Source organism: Alosa sapidissima, chromosome 22, assembly GCF_018492685.1.
Source record: "Alosa sapidissima isolate fAloSap1 chromosome 22, fAloSap1.pri, whole genome shotgun sequence".
Classification (NCBI taxonomy): domain Eukaryota; kingdom Metazoa; phylum Chordata; class Actinopteri; order Clupeiformes; family Clupeidae; genus Alosa; species Alosa sapidissima.
Window position 1 is genome coordinate 6933304 of NC_055978.1, and position 18790 is coordinate 6952093.

The 18790-nt window shown below is 43.9% G+C and overlaps 1 protein-coding gene across 1 annotated transcript; it reads left to right on the plus strand.

Annotated features, from left to right (window-relative positions):
- Nucleotides 1-1387: 1387 nt before the first annotated feature.
- Nucleotides 1388-18698, plus strand: twf1b (twinfilin actin-binding protein 1b). Its single transcript, XM_042079159.1, has 9 exons — nucleotides 1388-1532; nucleotides 2525-2602; nucleotides 3370-3548; nucleotides 5799-5894; nucleotides 7325-7429; nucleotides 13094-13219; nucleotides 16125-16275; nucleotides 16796-16917; nucleotides 17331-18698. Exons 1-9 carry the CDS (start codon nucleotides 1403-1405, stop codon nucleotides 17493-17495), a joined length of 1152 nt encoding a protein of 383 aa, XP_041935093.1. The 5' UTR covers nucleotides 1388-1402; the 3' UTR covers nucleotides 17496-18698.
- The last annotated feature ends 92 nt before the right edge of the window (nucleotides 18699-18790 follow it).

Genomic DNA, 18790 nt, shown 5'->3' on the forward strand with positions numbered 1-18790 from the left:
TTGGAATACCTCCCAGAACAGTTTAGAACACAAAAGACTACATCCCAACACAACAGAACACCACAGACTGCATCACAACAGAACAGAACACAGCAGACTACATCACAACAGAACACCTATCCCAACACAACAGAACACAACAGACTACATCACAACAGAACACAACAGACTACATCACAACAGAACACAACAGATTACATCACAACAGAACACAACAGACTCTATCTCTAAGGCTCTGAACAGACTGCATCACAACAGAACACAACAGACTACATCACATCAGAACACAACAGACTACATCACAACAGAACACAACAGACTACATCACAACAGAACACAACAGAACACAGCCTTTCCTTGCGCTGTCAGCTGCTCCATGTTGTTTCACTGGAAACTGGAGCTTTCAGAGGCCTTGCCGAGGGGGATTGGGGGGAGGGGTATTCCCTCCTCCTCAGTCCTCAACTCTTAGCCTATGTCAGCAGGACCACCAGGCAGCCCATGAAAGAACACAACACAATGCCACTCAAGACAGCACAGCACAGCACATCACAATACAGCACAGCACATCACAGCACATCATATCACAATACAGCACAACACAACACAGCACAGCACAACACAACACAACACAACACAACACAACACAACACAACACAACACAACACAACTGCTTGCTGCCGCCCCGTGCTGTTTCACTGGTTCACTATTTCCCTGCAAACCACCTTTTTTTTTTACTGCTGCATGCTGTGTCTTGCTGCCTCACACACTCTATCCTGCTCTTGTGTGATGCTTCTGTGTTCCACAGCATTACTGTAACAGCTACTTTGTAAGTAAGCTATATGGCTCAAGAGCAAATATGGGTCAAGAGCAAAACAATTTCAGATACAAATAGTTGTGAGAGATTGTGAGAGAAAATTCAGAATAGCTAAACTATTTTAGCCGATTGTAGACTATCGTATAGCCTACAGTATAGGATGGGATGGGATGGGTCACTTCATTTACATTTGAGTGATGGGAACTGATACTTTTCATAAGTGACCTATTAAAAACACTAGAGCAGATAAACAATAGACTACACACAATAGGGAATAACAAATGCATAACGGAGGAATAACAAATGCATAATGGAAAAGCTATGCAGCTCTGGATTCATATTATTGCTACTCATCCACCCAAACATCATGTGGGACCAGAGACTGCTGAGCTTTACCGTCACTGGTCACTCCAGATGCATTTTCGTTACAAACAAAGTGTTCTTCGTTCTTCAAGCCTTGTTTTGTCTGCTGCCAAGAGGATGTGTCCCATAATTTGCATCACTGGCGTCAACATTAACAAACGTACGGGCACAAGCTCACACGGCGCAGTGTATGGCTACATCACATGATTAGGTAAATACGACGTGATGACGCCATATCAGGGGGCAGGTCAAATTGCTGTAGTTCAGTTCTTCTCTTCCTTGTTCGGCTGCTTATTACATCCACCGGCCGACGTCAAAGAAGCAAGCAGAATGTCCCATCAGACAGGCATTCAAGGTAGGCTAAATCTTTACAGGTTTATTAACAACGCCCGAAACGCGAGGGACAGTTATTGTTCGATTATTCCCCTCTGGTTTCCTGTTCGAAAATATGTGTTAGACTACAGGGGAAGACCTGTTGTACTCGCCGCTATGAATAAGATTATAATAACCTGCGCATTCGTCGGGACCTGATTTCCATTGCCTGGGATGGTAAGCGATTGGAATCTGTGTCAAGTGCGAACCGCGAATTTGTTGCACTAATATGGACATTCTAAAGCGCTGTTCCATTCATTAACATTGTCCAGACTGTCTTTGAATCACGGTGCGCATGAATCGTTTATCTTTTATAGCCTTGCAGATAGCACAATCCAAAGGTCTGGACTAGCCTAATTCTGTGGTCATTATACTGTCGCATATGTGCGTTTGTACGTCTTTTCCTAGTCTCTACTCATCCTTTTATTGAAGAATGTGAAGGTTGCCATGGGGGGTAAAGCCAACGGGATAATGGCCATCTAACGGTTTAGTGAAGATGTTTTGAAGAGATGTCATGTCAACTGTGAAATCGTTTATGTAACTTCTATATTTAGACTTGATAACATCAGCACTAATGTTTTGGTCGCTGTCATAACAAAGGCAAGGTTTTTCGGTATAGGCTACTTAAAATCAAGTTGTTAAAAGACAACATTTGGCTCTGTTATCGCACTTGAGTTCATTTGTTTCAGTGCGATGAGTGAAAAAAAAAACTCAAATTTAGTAGGCCTATGCAGGACAGGTCAATCACACCTTGCTCTTAATCCTAGCATGACAGATATAGTCATCACGGATAGGTTTATGTTTTTTTCGTCCATATTTGGACATCATGGCCTCATTTCTTCATTGGCCGGGGTAGTGACATTCAGCCCGTTTGACAGCCGGTTTGTTTGTTTTGAACACTGAATGATTGCATTGTTTGAGTGTCCCTCCTAAAAAAGGGCTCTTCTGAAGTCCTCTCTGCCTCTTCTGTCGCAGCAACACGGGAAGTAAGAGATGTCTTTGCCAAGGCGCGGAACGGAGACTACCGCCTGATAAAGATCGACATTCAGAATGGTAAGCGCTCCACCAACCCAATTCCAAACCCCAAATGTTTACATTGGGGTTGACAAAGCTGAAACGTAAACGTATTCCAGCCCTCACAAACCAGTTGTGCATGGCAGTGGACAGGAGTGGAGTCCATGGCAAACGAATTGCATACGTAATAATTTGTATGAAGGACGAGAGAGAAAAAGAAATATCCACTGACAGGGCGGGTGACTGAGTCTCAGTTTTAAATTATGTATGTTTATGTAATTTAGCCGACACAGTAGTTAACATAAAAAATAAACAGTTATAAACAGTTGGTAGGGCTACATTAAGGATTACATTACATTTGGCTGACACTTTGTAACCCAAAGCAACTCCCAAGGAAACAATCAAAGTAGAGTGTGATAAGGACAAGTTAGTGCAGCAGTGAGTGCTACTTCTATACAGAATCTGGTCAGTAATAGTAGTGATAACAGTAGTAACAATAATGTCAATACGATAACGATCAGTAATGAACAAAATACAAACCATAAAGTAAACATACTGTATATTGATGTTACATACATGGCTATCCATTACACTACTTAATCCATCATGTTGTGTTATCAGCCTACTGTGTTATTTCTCACGCACAACTCCTGTAATGTCTAAAAAGGAACACCAGCAGCATTCTGCTGCATCTGCCACTGAATATAGTGAATCTAGCTAGAACTTGACATTTGTGATCATGACATGACACGGACTGCCTGTCTCTCCACCTCGCTCCTCGCCTCCTCCCCCCTCTCACCTTCCAGAGCAGTTAGTGTTGGGCGGCACCAAGAAGGCCTCGAAGAAATGGGACCAGGAGTACGACGCGTACGTGATGCCCCTGCTTCAGGACGACATGCCCTCCTACCTCCTCTACCGGCTGGACTCCACCAACAACCAGGGCTACGAGTGGATCTTCCTGGCCTGGTCACCTGACCCCTCTCCAGTAGGTGGAACCTTCCAAGGGACCTTTTTTGCCTTTATTCAGATAGGACAGTGCAGAGGCTGACAGGAACGAGTGGGAGAGAGTGAGATGGTAACACCTGGGCCTGCCATATATTTTATATCAGGAACTTAGAAAGAATCCCACACATTGACCATTCCGCAAGCAATTATTTATTAGAAATTACGTTTCGGTGGGATCGGGAAATGACCTGGGTCAGACCTATTTTATACTATTATTCTATGGGTCAGACTCCGAACCTGGGCCCCCTGGGTACTTGGACCCAAATGTGGTACAGGCGCTGTAGTTAGTTGTGCCACAGTACCCACCCCAGCAGGCATTTTGATATAAAATATATATCGTAGGAAGGCTTTTTGCACACCATCTTTTGTCGGGCAAGTGCACTGGATATGAGGTCGCAGATCAGGAACTGGAAATTCCTTTACCTGATTATGGTCTAAGACCGAAACAAAGAGTATACCAAAACGTAATTTCTAATAAATAATTGCTTGCGGAATGGTCAATGTGTGGGATTCTTTCTAAGTTCCTGATATAAAATATATGGCAAAATATATGGCAGGCCCAGGTGTTATTAATGACTAACTTGAACAGAGACTTCATTAACGTATAATAACACCTGTGCTTGCCCTACTATTTCATGTCAAAATGGCTGCTGTGAATAAGGTCTATTCATTCAACTCACACTCACTCACTCTTTATTTTAAGTAGCCCTTACACAGTCTACTATTACTTAAGACTTAATTAAATAACTAGCCCGGTCTACTTCTTATATAACTTTGTGTTGCTACAACAAGAGGCTCTTGGAGGTAGTAGCATGTGTACACTGGAACATTTTTAATTGGAGAACTTACTGGACATACCTTACATTAAGCTATTTAAATGTTTATGCACAGCCAATTATGGCTATTTATCTCTCCAGCCATTATCTGATCTTATCCAGAGAGACACACAACATCTAGAGGGTGCATCCTCTTGTTCGGACTAGAAAGTAGAGCTCTGGAAATTGTTGGATTGTACTGCTGTGTTGGTGCTTTGAGTAACTTAACTTAGAACGGCTCACTTAGTTCATGAAGGAGAGAGCGGGAGAGAGAGAGACTGAGAGAGAGAGAGAGTGAAAGGCAAGTGTACAGTATGGCAGGATTATGTTTTGCTCCACAGACATCACAGCAGATATCTGTGCCAGTCTCACCTCAGTGGGACTCACTCCACTGTTGCAATCTCCCCTTCCATGCAAATCATGTAGATTAACAAGTTTACACCACAGCCACGACCTCGCTGTGGAACCTTTATGGGAAATGTTGCACCCTCCGCACTCTGTGTGTAGGCCAGTAGATCACCGGGTTATTTCAGGCCCTGCAAATGACTGCCTCCCGTTCTTAAAGAGCACGTGCAGAGAGAGAGGAGGGGGAGAGACTGAGCGGTTGATGTGTGTTGTCTATAAAAATAAAGGTAATTATAGTGGAGAGAGAGGCCGACTGCCAAAGTACAGGCCAACTCAATGGGATATGGCTATTCAGTGCTATAGTAGCCCAAAGGTATTCCAATAGTTAGGGCCACACACAAAGGGGGTGAATAGTCCCACTGTAGTCGGATATGGCTTTGATCCTTATTGCTTGGCATACATGCCAAATGCCAAACCAGCAAAAGTCCAGCATGATACATACATTACATAACTGTCTACTTTTAGCTTCACAAATCTAAAACAATATTCTACATTTAAATTCTTTATTCTACATATATTCTAAATCTATATTCTTTATTCTACATTCTACATTCATTAAATGTTACATTAGGAACGTAGCTTCTGCCTAAAGCGACAGAATGTTCCCCTGGTAAACATCAATAATGCCGCGTTGTCCCCCCGGGCAAGAGGAAATGCGAAGAGTAGTTTTCACCTGACATCCCTACGACACTTCCTTGATAGAGGCAAATCTGTAGCCTTCGTATCAGACCATTCAGATGGAGGTGTGTTCAAATGCGGCCAACGGAGATGATCATTAAATTTGAAAATGTGTGTGTGTAAACATTCCAAATTGTTTGATTTAAACTGCAACCCACTGTCCAGCATCCATGTTTATTTACCTCTTTAGAGTTGTTCACCGAGGATCATGCTGCAGAGTTTATTTGCATTTGTTGATAGTGAGCTCAAGGCAAAACAAAAAAGACAAGAGTGGCCCATGTTTTTTACACCGTTTGGCTGATTTACCTGTTCCGTTTGTTTTCTGCCTGTAGGTCCGACAGAAGATGCTGTATGCTGCCACGCGAGCGACAGTGAAAAAGGAGTTTGGTGGTGGACATATCAAAGATGAAGTATTTGGCACGGCGAGGGCAAGTCACACTCTTGTAAACTCTCAGTTAAAGTCTGCCTTCAAGAAAAGCTCCTCCAGAGTGTCTTTTGTAGCGTTCTCCAAGAGTTTGAACAAGTCAGGGGATTACAGTTTGGTGTCCACTGTGCACAGCGTGGGGGTTTGGCAGCCTTGTGGAGGCTTGTGGAAGTTAAGAAAACACTCAGACATTGTTTCTTGCGCAAATAACTTTTTTGTAGCTTGCTTTTGTGCTGTGAGGGTGCTGACAAGTGTTGCTGCCCAGTTGCCAGGATGCCGAGGCTGGTCAGCAATGAGGGGGTGGGGGTAGGGTAGTGTGTGTGTGTGTGGCGGGGGGGGGGGGGGGGGGGTTCTGGCTGGAAAACAGTCAAGTGAACTGGCAAGCAGTTTATGCAGGCGTTTTAAAAGAGAGAGAGAGAGAGAGAGAGAGAGAGAGAGAGAGAGAGAGGGATGGAGGGAGAGACAGATAGAGAGAGGGGGGGAAGGGTTGAAATAGAGGATGACAGGAAGAGTGGGGGGAAAAAAGCATTGTCTTTGGCTGTTAGGCACACAGCCGTGGTGTAGGGAACTTGCTTGCTTGTACAGTAGATTACATTTCCTCTAGACGTTTTGCAGAAAACATTTGAACATGTTGTGTGTGTGTGTGTGTGTATCTGTGCATATTTGTCAGCGTCAGATTTTTGATGTTTTTACATTCCTTAGTGCTGTAGTGATTGAGCTATGATGTTGTGTGAGTGATGTGTCACATGCAAAGAGCGACATTTGAAGGAGCCGCAAACTACCAGACTATGTGCAAATGTATGCAAATGCCGTACTACACTGCCACGGCCAAACACAGAACCTTCTGAATTAATTAACCACTCTTAGTTTACTTTTGAACAGCTGGACTTCAGTAGTTTGTATGAACTTTCCCTGAATAGTTTAGTTCAGAAGTTCTCAGTGCTTGGTATGGCTGTTATGAAAATACCCATATTGATTTGCTAAATCATGTGGACTTGGCTCAAGTGTCAACAAGGCTAAATGAAAAATTATCCATAATCATAACACAAAACAAGGAAGTGAGTGTGTCGACATATGGCTCAACGTTTTGTGCGAGGGACTACTGTAGTTGGTAAAATTTATCAGGGAACTATGATAATTGGTCAAATTGGTTGTTGGACAAAATTGCAAGGTTGCCTAGAATTCATAAGGATTTGTGGATTTCGCATTAATTGTTGCAATCGGACCATTACAAAATCCTGGAGGGAGTTAAATATTGCCTTCGATACACATCTGCGACACACAGTTCGGTATGAATATGTGTGCTGTTACACCCCTAATCGCGCACGTGCAGGGGTGACGGTACTGTCACCAGGAAGTACCTGATCACACACACACACACACACACACACACATGCTGTACCCAGGGTGACGGTACTCTCTCTGTTTCCCCAGGACGATGTGTCGCTGAGCGGGTACAAGAAGTACCTGGTCTCCCAGGCAGCCCCTCAGCCCCTGACAGCAGCGGAGGAGGAGCTTAGACAGATCAAACTCGGCGAGGTATGTGTACATTTATTCACTTGTCAAACAAACAACAAACAAACAACTCCATACAGGGGAGCTAATCATAATATTGAACCAGGTGAGTTGCAGGCTTGTTGAAATGATGTTGAAATGTCGAGAATGATGATTGGCATGTCATGCTCATACAGTACCCTCTTGTTTTGGTGTTGTTAATATTTTCTCACCCTCCTTGTTGGTCTGGTCAGCATATCGTGTCTGTTTTCGAGGGTAATGTGGTCCTGATGAGAACCTGATGGCTGAAAAGCTGCACTGTTGACCTTGAGGAGGTGGACATTTGTTGACCTTGAGGAGGCGGACATTTTTGTCTGTGTTTGTTCGCATCCCTCCTAGTTTCCTGTCCTCTGCCTGACCCAGTAGACTTGAGTGGGATGTTAACAGTCCTTGTATTTCTCTCCTACCCACCCACACACTCAAGGCGAGACACTCACACACATCCACACACACATCCACACACACACACACTCTGCTCTCTCTCTCTCTCTCTCTCTCTCTCTCTCTCTCTCTCTCAAACACACACACACACACACACACACACACACACACCCAAGACAAGACCAGATGAGATGATGATTATGCATCTGTTTGAACAGGCAGACAGCGAGGCAGGGAGGGGAGGGAGCGATAGCTCTCAAACGCAGCGAGTGCATTGATTTTGTTTATTAGGCTAAATGGCAAATGCAGTACATTGCCCCACTTTCAGGCACCTCGCTGTCTGTTCGATGGAGCCAATGGGATTTGATGGACTTTCTGTCCGACTGCCCGGGACGGGACAGTGCATTGCAAATGAGCTCGGCGTGCCATGCAGGACGAGGCTGGACGAGGCCGTGGAAATGTGCTGACGCTGGCAGAGAAACAAACAAGCCGTGATTTGGGCAGTTTGTGCCTTCTTTTTAACACACTCATCTAATTACTGCCTAATTATGGTCTGTCAGAGAGAGAGAGAGATTGAGAGAGAGAGAGGGGACAACTGCTCTGTTATGGGCCTCTTGAAATAAACATGTTCGCCCAGAGCATATGCACACACACACATACACACACACACAGATGCAGAGAGAGAGCTGCAGACTCTCTCTCTCTCTCTCTGTCTTTTTCTCTCTCACATGCACACTCTCTCTCACGCACACACACACACACACACACACACACACACACACACACACAAATGCATATTCACACACGCTTGGGTGCACGATGCACACACTCACTCACACTTGTATATGCACAAACACACACACACACACACCGCTCTCAAATTAGTTTGCTTTTGCCCACAGACAAGCTCTTTTGCATGACATGCTCCTCGAGACATACACGAGTCAGCCTCACCACATACACACACACAAACACACACACACACACACACACACACACACACACACACACACACACAAGCTTGCTCCTGGAAACGTATACAAGTCAGACTCACCACTTCCCCATAAAAGGGCATGATCGCTCCAAGGCTGCCCATTGGCCCTTGAGATATGCCAATCAGCAAGGGCTTGCCAACTGCAAAGCAGGGTATCAAGCTCCATCCCTACCCCCCCCCATCCTAATCACCCCCCTTCCACATACACCACACCACAAACCCACCTCTTCCTGTCCTTCCTCCAATGCCCCCCCCCCCCATTTGCCCCTGAGCACTTCCCCCTGCCCACTGGCACCCCTCCTCCTGCCCCCTCTGATCGGTCTGCTGTGCAGAGGAGATAATACCACTACACTAATCTGCCTGTACGGCACAGCACAGACCAAAGAGGCTTTGACACAGTCGCTATTCATTCGCCAAGATGAGGCTTTTATTAAGCAGATGCACGACTGGGTGGGTGGTGGGCGGAGGTATGGGATGGGTGGGGATGATGGTAGGGGCGGAGGTGATGGGGGTGGGGGTGGTAAGAGCCTGATCCTTTGTAGGGTAGGTAGTGTAAAGAGTGATGGGGTTGTGGTGTGGGGCATAAAAGCCTGATACTGTATTAGGTCGGCCCATCAAAGGGTCTCATTAACAATCCCTAGTCTCATGTTTTATTGTGTATTACTGAGAATTACACATTATTGTGTATCTACAGCCAGAGAATATAAGTGCCAGTCTTATCCTAATCCTGTGCAGTGAGCTGCCTGCAACAGCGGTGGTCGGGGAGCAGTGAGGGGTTAGGTGCCTTGCTCAAGGGCACTTCAGACGTGGATGTGGGCATGGGAGAGCCGTGCTCAACCACTTCCCCCACCCACATTTTTCCTACTGGGTCGGGGATCTAACCGGCAACCCTTCGGTTACAAGCCCGAAGCCCTAACCAGTAGGCCACGTCTGCCCACTATGATAATAATAATTTGTTGCAGCCCTATAATTTCCTATGAAAGTGAGAGTGGTGTTGAGGAATCAAAGCTTCATTATGTGTTGAGGGCAGAATAGGAACCTGTTTCAACAATAGTCTCTAGTGTGCGGTTTCTGGCTATGCACACAGACATCTTCTGTTAGTAATAGCCTCCACTGTTACACTATATCGTATGTGTATTGCACATTAACTTTATAAGCAACCACTAGTCTGCAGCTACAACAATAGTCTGTAGTGTTGTGTAATATGACGTTTTTCAAAGCGGGCATGATTGTCAGTCGTGATAATCAACCACTTACCTGCCCTCCCTCCTTACCTGGAAAACTGGAAAGAGTAGCTCTTACTGACCCCTCATCCATAGCACACATCGCACACAAAACATCTCCGCTATAGGCATCTCAAGACCACAGCCAGCTACCAAGCCAACCAAACATGCTTATTATCAGCGATCTAAATCAAGCATTTTCCGACCGGCAAACTAGTGAAACTGTGTGTGCTGTATAGATTGACACTAGACAGGCTGCTGTATGCCTACACACAGACACTGCAGTTAGTCTACAGCATATGAACCAGTCTCCATTAACATATGGTTAGAGTCTCTTTAGAATGATTTATTTCACAACAGATGCTGAGTAGGACTATACATGTCACATTTTCATTTGCAGTGTTTTTTTTTTTTTTCTGAGAATACACATAACCTACTTCCAAGCGGGACAGATTGCTTCGTCTGTCTAGACTCCCGAGTATTACATAATGTCAAATCACTTGCTGTTGCTGTTGCAGTTACTGACGTCTTGTTTACGTTGGTTGTAGGCTACTGTGTGTCGTTTCTGCAGGCGTTCCAATCAACCCCGTGGATCATGTACAATTCTGTTGATTACTTTTGTATTGGGAATGCAGATATACATATACAGCTCTGGGCAAAAACTCTGGGCTTAAAGGTGTACCATCACACCAGTATGACAGGAATGTGGGAAAATGAACGTTCTAATATGGTATCAGGTAACTCCTTGAGCGGTGTTGCTGGGCAATGTCTCAGAGTATTCTTGCTCTGGCACGATCCCATTGATATTGGGTGACAACTTTTTTTTCCCCGAAAGACTTTAATCATCAGGAAGCAAATTGTCAGGATCATCCAGTCAGAATACATGATCCCAGTTATGTGATGCTCAAAAAGTTGCCCTTTGTATCATCACCTTTAGTGAACCCTTGTCCCTCACAGCCCGGGCTACACCGGGTCTGCAATTGAAGCACTCTGTTCGTGGAGCATAAAAATATTTTTAGAGGACTGGTTTAATTTGATCGAATGTACGTGCAACTACAGTATCACATCTGATGTAGCCAGTTCCATTGATTGTAGTGGAAGCTAATGGGTGCAGTAGATGCTCTGCGAATGAAGCGCTTCTTTTAGTGCTGTGGTCTGAGTACCTGAACAGTCTGCCCTCCATCCCCACCTCTCTCTCTCTCTTTCTCTTTCTCTCTCTCTCTCTCTCTCTCTCTCTCTCTCTCTCTCTCTGCACGTTTGTCATGGTGGTGGCTTGATGATTGTTTTGGGAATCATAGTCATCATTCCTTGCTCCCTCTCTCGTGCCTCTGTTCCCCTCGTTCCCCTCAGGCTGGTGGTGCATACGGAGGAATAATAAAGAGCAGGCCAGTGACTCGCCATCCCCCAACCCTCAAGGGTCTCTCTCTCTCTCTTTCTCTTTCTCTTTTCTTTCTCTCTCTCTCTCTTTTTTCTCTCTCTCTTTTCTCTCTCTCTCTCTCTCTCTCTTTCGATCTCTCTCTCCCTCTCTCTCTCTGTGCAGGAGGCCACATCTAGATTTCTGTGACAGAGTCTTTTACACTGAACTCATTCATACAGCAGTTGTCACTAAAGTAGAAGTTAGCTGTTAGTTGCCCACTGGGGCCGCTGGAAGCCATTCGATATAGCCAAAGTCAACGAGTGGGTCGGCACTGAGTGGAAAATGCACTGTTGGAATGTTGTTATGGCCAATTCTACTAGGTCTCGTTTCTGCCAGGTCTTTTATTGCTTTTATGTGGTCTTGTTTTTATGTATTTGTGTGGTCTAGAGTGTTTTTATTTGTTGTTTTTAGTTGTTTTCCATGCTAACTTTCCCTTTGCCATGCACAAGCACCTTGTATTGCTACATTGCACAAAAGGTTCTGTACAAATAAAGGTTGATTCGACTCGATTATGGATTATTTGGATTAGCATCGTTTACTCATCATAGACAATGTTGGTCTCTCCAGAGACCTTGCAATCAACTGTCTGCTATCATTACAGTGAAGCACCTTCTGCCTGTCCATTGTGTGGACAGTGTGGTCCAGAGAAAAGGATGTGAATAACTTCACTGTGCTCAACAGCTAGTGAAACGTGATTGAAAGTCATTTCAATGGAACAGAGATAGATGGTGGCCTGCTGCCTGCTGCTTAACAAGTTCATTGCTTTTTCTGAAATAGGCTACAAACCATGTTTGGCTGCATACATGTGTTGGTCTGTTGGTGTGTTACATTGGACATTGGAACAAGGATGGATAACATGAGATATGATATGATGAATGAGAAACATGACTGATTGAATGAATGAATTCAATGAATGAATGAATGAATGAATGAATGAGGCAAAGAAATAACAGATGCTTGCATTAAGGAATATGACTGTATGAATGTATTATTGTTACTGAATGCTCACAATAGATGAATCAACAAGAATGAATGTATGAGTCATTTCTCAGGCACTGTGTCAGAATTCCAGTATGGGCAGGGTGGTCTAAGATTTCAAAATAGCCAATTATACATTGACATCTGCTGATAACTAGCCTGGGTGTTCCCATGCTGCCTTGCGCGCGATTTGATTCACGCTGCTAAGGCAGCCTGGAGACCATGGAGCAAATTTTCGCCTGAGATAGGGGACCAATCACAGAACAAGGGGGAAAGCAAGACAATGATGAGCTATGCACAGACACATTTGATAGACATCCGTGGCACCCAATAAACGGATCTGGGCATTTTTTTCAAATACGAGAAAATTAACGTTTGGTTCCCAGACCACGTCTCATTGAGAAGTGGTGGCGCTAGCCAGGCTAGCTGATAACTTCAGGCACAGAAATGTTCCTCGCCCAACAAACAGATAGACATATGAATGAATGAATGAATGAATGAATGAACGAATAAACAGATGGGCATATGAATGAATGGATGGATGGATGGATGGATGGATGGATGGATGGATGAATGAATGAACAAACAGATGGGCAGATGAATGAATGAATGAATGAATGTCTTAATCACACTCCCCTATTTCGCTGACTCTGTAGGTGCAAACGGACGTGAGTACGGAGACCAAGCACCAGACGCTCCAGGGCATCTCCTTTCCCATGCAGAGAGACGCCATCCAGGCCATGGAGCAGTTCAAAGCCAAGAAGGTCAACTACGTCCAGCTAGTGAGTGACCAAATCCTCTCTTTATCTCCGTTTATCACATCTCTGTTTGGCATCCACACCATTTAAGGCCAGCTGTGACTATACAAACATGGGCCAAAAACATCCGGCTAGTGAGTGAACTAATCCTCTGTTTGGGTCTGTTTACCTTTCTTTTTAGAATACGTCAGCATACGTCAGAATGGTCAGCAGAGACACATTGCTGTCTACACATGTCCAAGGTGTACAGCCAGAGACATTGCTGACCACTTGTGTTAAGATTCCGTCATTGCTAAGGTCACATTCATTGGCATCAGAATGCATCAGCGTTTACACTACAAACTATATGTGGTCAAATGTGTCAGACCATGTCAGGCCAACTCGGCAAGTGGCTTGACTAATCAGATTAATGCATCTTGGTGATGTTGTACACTTATATTTAGAACTGACCACTTGTTATTGGACCATCCAGGACGCATTGTAAACATGGCCTTTATCACCATTTCTCAGATCTCTGTTTGGCGCCACACCATTACAGGCTAGCTGTGACTACAAACCAGCGCCAAAAATTGCAACTGCACCCAGCAGTAGATTTTCAACCAGGCACCCAGGTGCATTGAATAGATGACATTTACTGTTGAATTTGATCATAATGTGAAATGCATTTTTGCTTGCAGTTGTTTCTGTTAGAATATACTCTACCTTATTCTCTAACACATGGGAAGTGGTTAGTGGGGGTTCCCCTTTCGCTGTAAAGCGCTTTGGGTGCATTGAAAAGTGCTATATAAATGCAATGCATTGTTGTTATTGTAGTACATTTGAACAGGAACCTACTCTATGGCAAAGGATTTCTGATGTTATGACTCAACAAGGACTCAGCTCAGTGTAGTTGAATGATGGTGTTCATCAGCAGAGCTTGGTTGCTTGGTTGCCTGTAATGTACAAAGGACATGTTGCAAATGTCCCAAAACAAAAGGCCGGTGTGGGTGTGTGTGTGTGTGACTAGGGTGTGGCGAAGGAAAATGCATGACAGCAATTTGTCACTGGATCTTGATCCACCTTTCGGTTGAATGGGCTTGTTTTCATTGTCCGGATTTGACACTACGTCAGAGTCATGGAGATGTCCATTCATGCCATATGCATGTTTCATCCAGAGGATTAAGGTTTTATGTCTTGTTGTCAATGTTTACATGTCGTGCATGCAATTTGTAACGTTTTAGCCTAGTGCACTTCCCCAACCAGTCATCTCTGTATACATTATTGTCTTTTAAAAATTGTCAGACACCAAACAGGACGAGGACCACAAAAGCGTCACGTTCAAAAGTTTATTTAAGGGTTGGGGGTTAAGGGGGTTCCGGGGGGGGTACAGGAGTTCCAAGAGTCTGCGTGTGTGTGTTCCCCCAGTAGCCGAACAGCGATGGCAGGAGCTGGATGATCCGGGAAGTCCTGGGGGAAGCACACACACAACAGCAATTGAAACGAAGCAGCAGTACAGTCAAGGACTAGGCGGTATTCGTAGAAGAGGGACGGAAGGCAGGTCAAGATTACCGGGGCTGGAGAACACAGAAGTAGTCGAGCGGGTCTGGGATCACAGGCAAAGAGTCAGAGGCGTTTTCCAAAACAGGCAGGTAACTGGTGCTGGTAGCAGACGATCTGACAAGTGTGGACTGAAAAGCAAGGCTTTATATACAGGACATGATGAGTGGTGAATGCAGTGCAGCTGGTAGGTTAACGAGGGTGAGGCAGAGCAGAGCAGGAACAGGTGGAGGTCATCAGACTTCAATCAGCACGTGTTACCAGGCAGAGAGAGAGCTCATGACAAAAAATGGGTTTATAGCTCAATAGTAATTATCATAATCAAGAATAATCAAGCATAATTATTGCTTCCTTTCCCAACCAGGCAACACTGTTTAAATGGTTGAAATGAGTAGGCCTGCCCTACATACCGTCTTTCTAGAATGGCAATGAAACTTTTATATTACTCTCACCTTCCTCAACCACATGACTGAATATGACTATGTGTTGTCTATCGAGAAAGGAGATAACACTATTATTTTTACTACCCCCTTGGTACATGCCAACTAAAAGTCTACACCTTATTAACACCTATATCAGTTTGTAAATGGACTTTGTTTCTTTATACCGCTATAACCCCAAGCCATGACTCAATTTTTGGGCAATGACAAGTTACTGTAGTTAACAGCTTGGTTACACTGTAACAAAGACTGGAAGCGGTGTAGTAAAAAGTCAAAGTGGCCTTTAGTTTAGTTTAGTGGTTTATAATTAATGATGAATGTTGATTCGTTGATGAATGCAGCTGTTTCACTATCTTTCGTTATTTATCCAGCTGGCACTTTTATACAAAGTGATTTATTATGTCAATTAACCTGTTGAGGAGTGAATTATTTTCCTGGTTCCCTCTAGAATTCTACGCAAAAGATCTATAGTTTCAGTGTTCTTTATACAGTCGGGTTATTGTCACATCATAATGCAGAACTCTCGGTTCGCGAACATTCTAATCACATATTTGTGACCGTAGGCTACTCCTCAACAGGTTTGCAGGCCCAGACTCCCTGGAACAACTAGGGCACAAGTGACTTGCCCAAGGGCACAACAGTGGCAGCTAGGAATCGAACTCATGACTTTTGGTTGCATGCAAACCCTGCTCTTTTATCCACTACACTACCATGGGCCCCCTCTCACTACACAGTGATACATATGTCTTGGCCTCATGGATGACCCACTGTTAGTTTAGTTACTCTGTAACAAGGATTGTGCACATTATGTAGTAAAAGAGTGGCCTTCATTTTAGTACTTGTGGTTTATAATTAATGAATTGTTGATTTGTTGTTGAAGGCTACTGCGTCACTACGCAGTGATAAATATGTCTTGGCCTCGTGTATGACTGACTGTCCGTAATAACCCACAGGAAATCGACTTCCCGAAAGAGTCCATTAAGCTGTCCAGCACTGCACCTACCGATATCAAAGATCTGCCCAAGAGGATCCCCAAGGATGCGGCGAGATATCACTTCTTCCTGTACAAACACTCGCATGAAGGAGATTACCTGGAGTCTACAGGTAAGACACCTGTACAGGTCAGGGCGGAAGGGAGGAGTGCATCTGATTAGCTGTTGAGCTCAAACATCAGGAGCCCTTTATCAAGATCGAGAGTTGCATTTCCAAACGAGACTCATCCATTTGTTCTGTTTTAAACAATATATTTGAGGAGTTAATTTCTATAACAGATATCTCCATCCACACAAAAATCATGGAAGTCTTTTTCCAGGTAATATACATCAAACTGAAGTAGGTTTATTTTGATTAAGGAAAAAAAAAATCTACAATTAACCCACCTTCAGTTTGATTAATATTACTAAAATTCACAATTAAAAAAATATGTATGTAATTCATTAAAATTAGGCTCCTCTATTCCCAAAGCATTTTATGTGGCTGATTTATTCAGACGGATATGTATGTATGATGTTAGTGCACGAAACATGATGTCAGCTGTTTGTCTTCAAAGCTATATTTAGAACTAGTCATTGTGTTGCCCATTATGGAAAATGTGAGGTTCAATTTATGCTTGTTTGTTTTGTAGTCTTTATTTACTCAATGCCGGGCTACAAGTGCAGTATCCGTGAGAGGATGTTGTACTCCAGCTGCAAAAACCCTTTGGTAGAAACGGTGGAAAAAAATCTGCGCATTGAAATAGCTAAAAAGGTAAACATGAACCTATTTGCTGATCCACATTTACAGTACTTCATTCTGCCCTGTGGAATGGGTTTTGGTTAATTGATTAAGACCAGAAGGGCAAACTGTACTAGGGCAATTCCACGCAAAACTGTCACATCCATAACGCCAACACAATGCCATGGTATTTAGTTGGCGTTATGGATGTGACAGTTTTGCGTGGAATTGCCCACTACACAAAGAAATATTGTTGATATCTCACCACAAAAGTATTTTCATAAAGTATTATCATTTCATTTGTTTATTTTATTATTTTATTTATTTTATTAGTAGTGAGTTGAAATATTATTTTCTGTTCATTCGTGGTTGAGATATTTTGTTTACCTCTCAGTCAGTCATACTTCATTAGTCAGTCAGTGTGCTTTCGTTCGCTTCCCTTTCAGCTGGAGATTGATAATGGCGACGAGCTGACGGCTGAGTTCCTGTACGAGGAGGTTCACCCCAAACAGCACGCCCACAAGCAGGCGTTCGCCAAGCCCAAGGGGCCTGCGGGGAAGAAGGGCGGCCGCCGCATCACACGGGCGCCAGGCGACGGAGACGACGATTAACCCCCATCCAGCCCTAACACCCCCTCCCATCCCTTCAGTCCTCAGTGGAACATTCCAGATCCCCTGTAACCCACCAAAGGGGTCCCTTTACTTAATAGGACTCTTCCGTGAAACCCTATTATATAGACCACAAGCCTGTAGATTGAACTATGCACACAGATATTACCACACGAAGCTATAACATATATGGGAAACTTGACTAGTGAGTTGACTAGTGTCGATCACAACCGCTCACAGGGCACAGCGGGTAGAGCACGGAGTAAGATACTGAGGAATGGAAACGCTAACTAAGCATCTTGGTGCATTGAAATAGAAGCCATTTTTCTTAGAAAATATCACACTACTAATGTTATGATGATGATGTTATGTTGTTTTTGTAGGCATGGAGAGGTAAACTACACATGCAATGCTCCACTTAAGGTCCACTCAAGGTTCTTGGGTTTCAGCGTTTCGTTTGGGAGATTTATTGATTAGCTCACCCTCCACCCCCCCACCCCTTATCCCCTTGATCAGGTAGAAAACCATTGTGCCTGGTGTTCCAGTTGAGCATAAGCAGTTGATTACTTCAGGACCTAAACAAATCAGCCGAGTTAATCAATAAAGCACCAGGAAGCAATCCCAGTGGCATCTGAGCTGTGTTGACCCTCAGGGGCCAGGTGTTGGGTGGGGTCAGTCATGTGAAAGACCATAATGACCAAAAAGGTCAAGGGTCAATCTTGTTTCTGTTTTGTCTGTCTGTTTGTTTCTTTCTATAAAAGGGCTGCACTATGAAGCAAGGTAACTGGCTAGCCCGGATAACCTTGGTAGTAACCGCTGATCATTTAAAGAACACTGCACTGGCCAGATATTGTTTCTACAGTGGCGTGTTGTTTGAAGATCAGCAGTTATTCCCATTCAGCCAGTTACCTTGCTTCGTAGTATAGCCCTCAAGAGCATTCTGAATAAGTAGAAGAGTTTTCTCTTGTTTTTAATCGTTCCTTTAGTGCTGTATACTCTATGTCTTACTAAGTCATGTGCGAGTTTTCCAGTGCTGAGCCATTTGTTTTTAACAAAACAACCTTTGTACAGATGAAGCAGTCTGTCTAAAATATTTGGTACGCTAATGCTCGTTGTGTTCTTTTTGTTTGTTTTTTCCCTTGACTTTGTGTTTTGTTGTTGTTGTTGTTTATCTATTTCTACAGCTAAAAATCTATACTGCTGAGAGAAAAAAAAATATTTTTCTATAAGCCTGTGTGGAGTGTATCATCGTAAGATCATGAACTAACTTTTGTGTGTCTGGCCATTCCATTCTTCTG

What these genes read in the sequence shown, in the direction of transcription:
- twf1b (XM_042079159.1), top strand. Translation starts at nt 1,403, where the DNA reads ATGACGCCATATCAGGGGGCAGGTCAAATTGCTGTAGTTCAGTTCTTC. An exon ending in GGTCACCTGACCCCTCTCCA is followed by an intron (nt 3,549 to 5,798) that starts GTAGGTGGAACC and finishes TTCTGCCTGTAG; the next exon opens with GTCCGACAGAAGATGCTGTA. An exon ending in GACAGATCAAACTCGGCGAG is followed by an intron (nt 7,430 to 13,093) that starts GTATGTGTACAT and finishes CTGACTCTGTAG; the next exon opens with GTGCAAACGGACGTGAGTAC.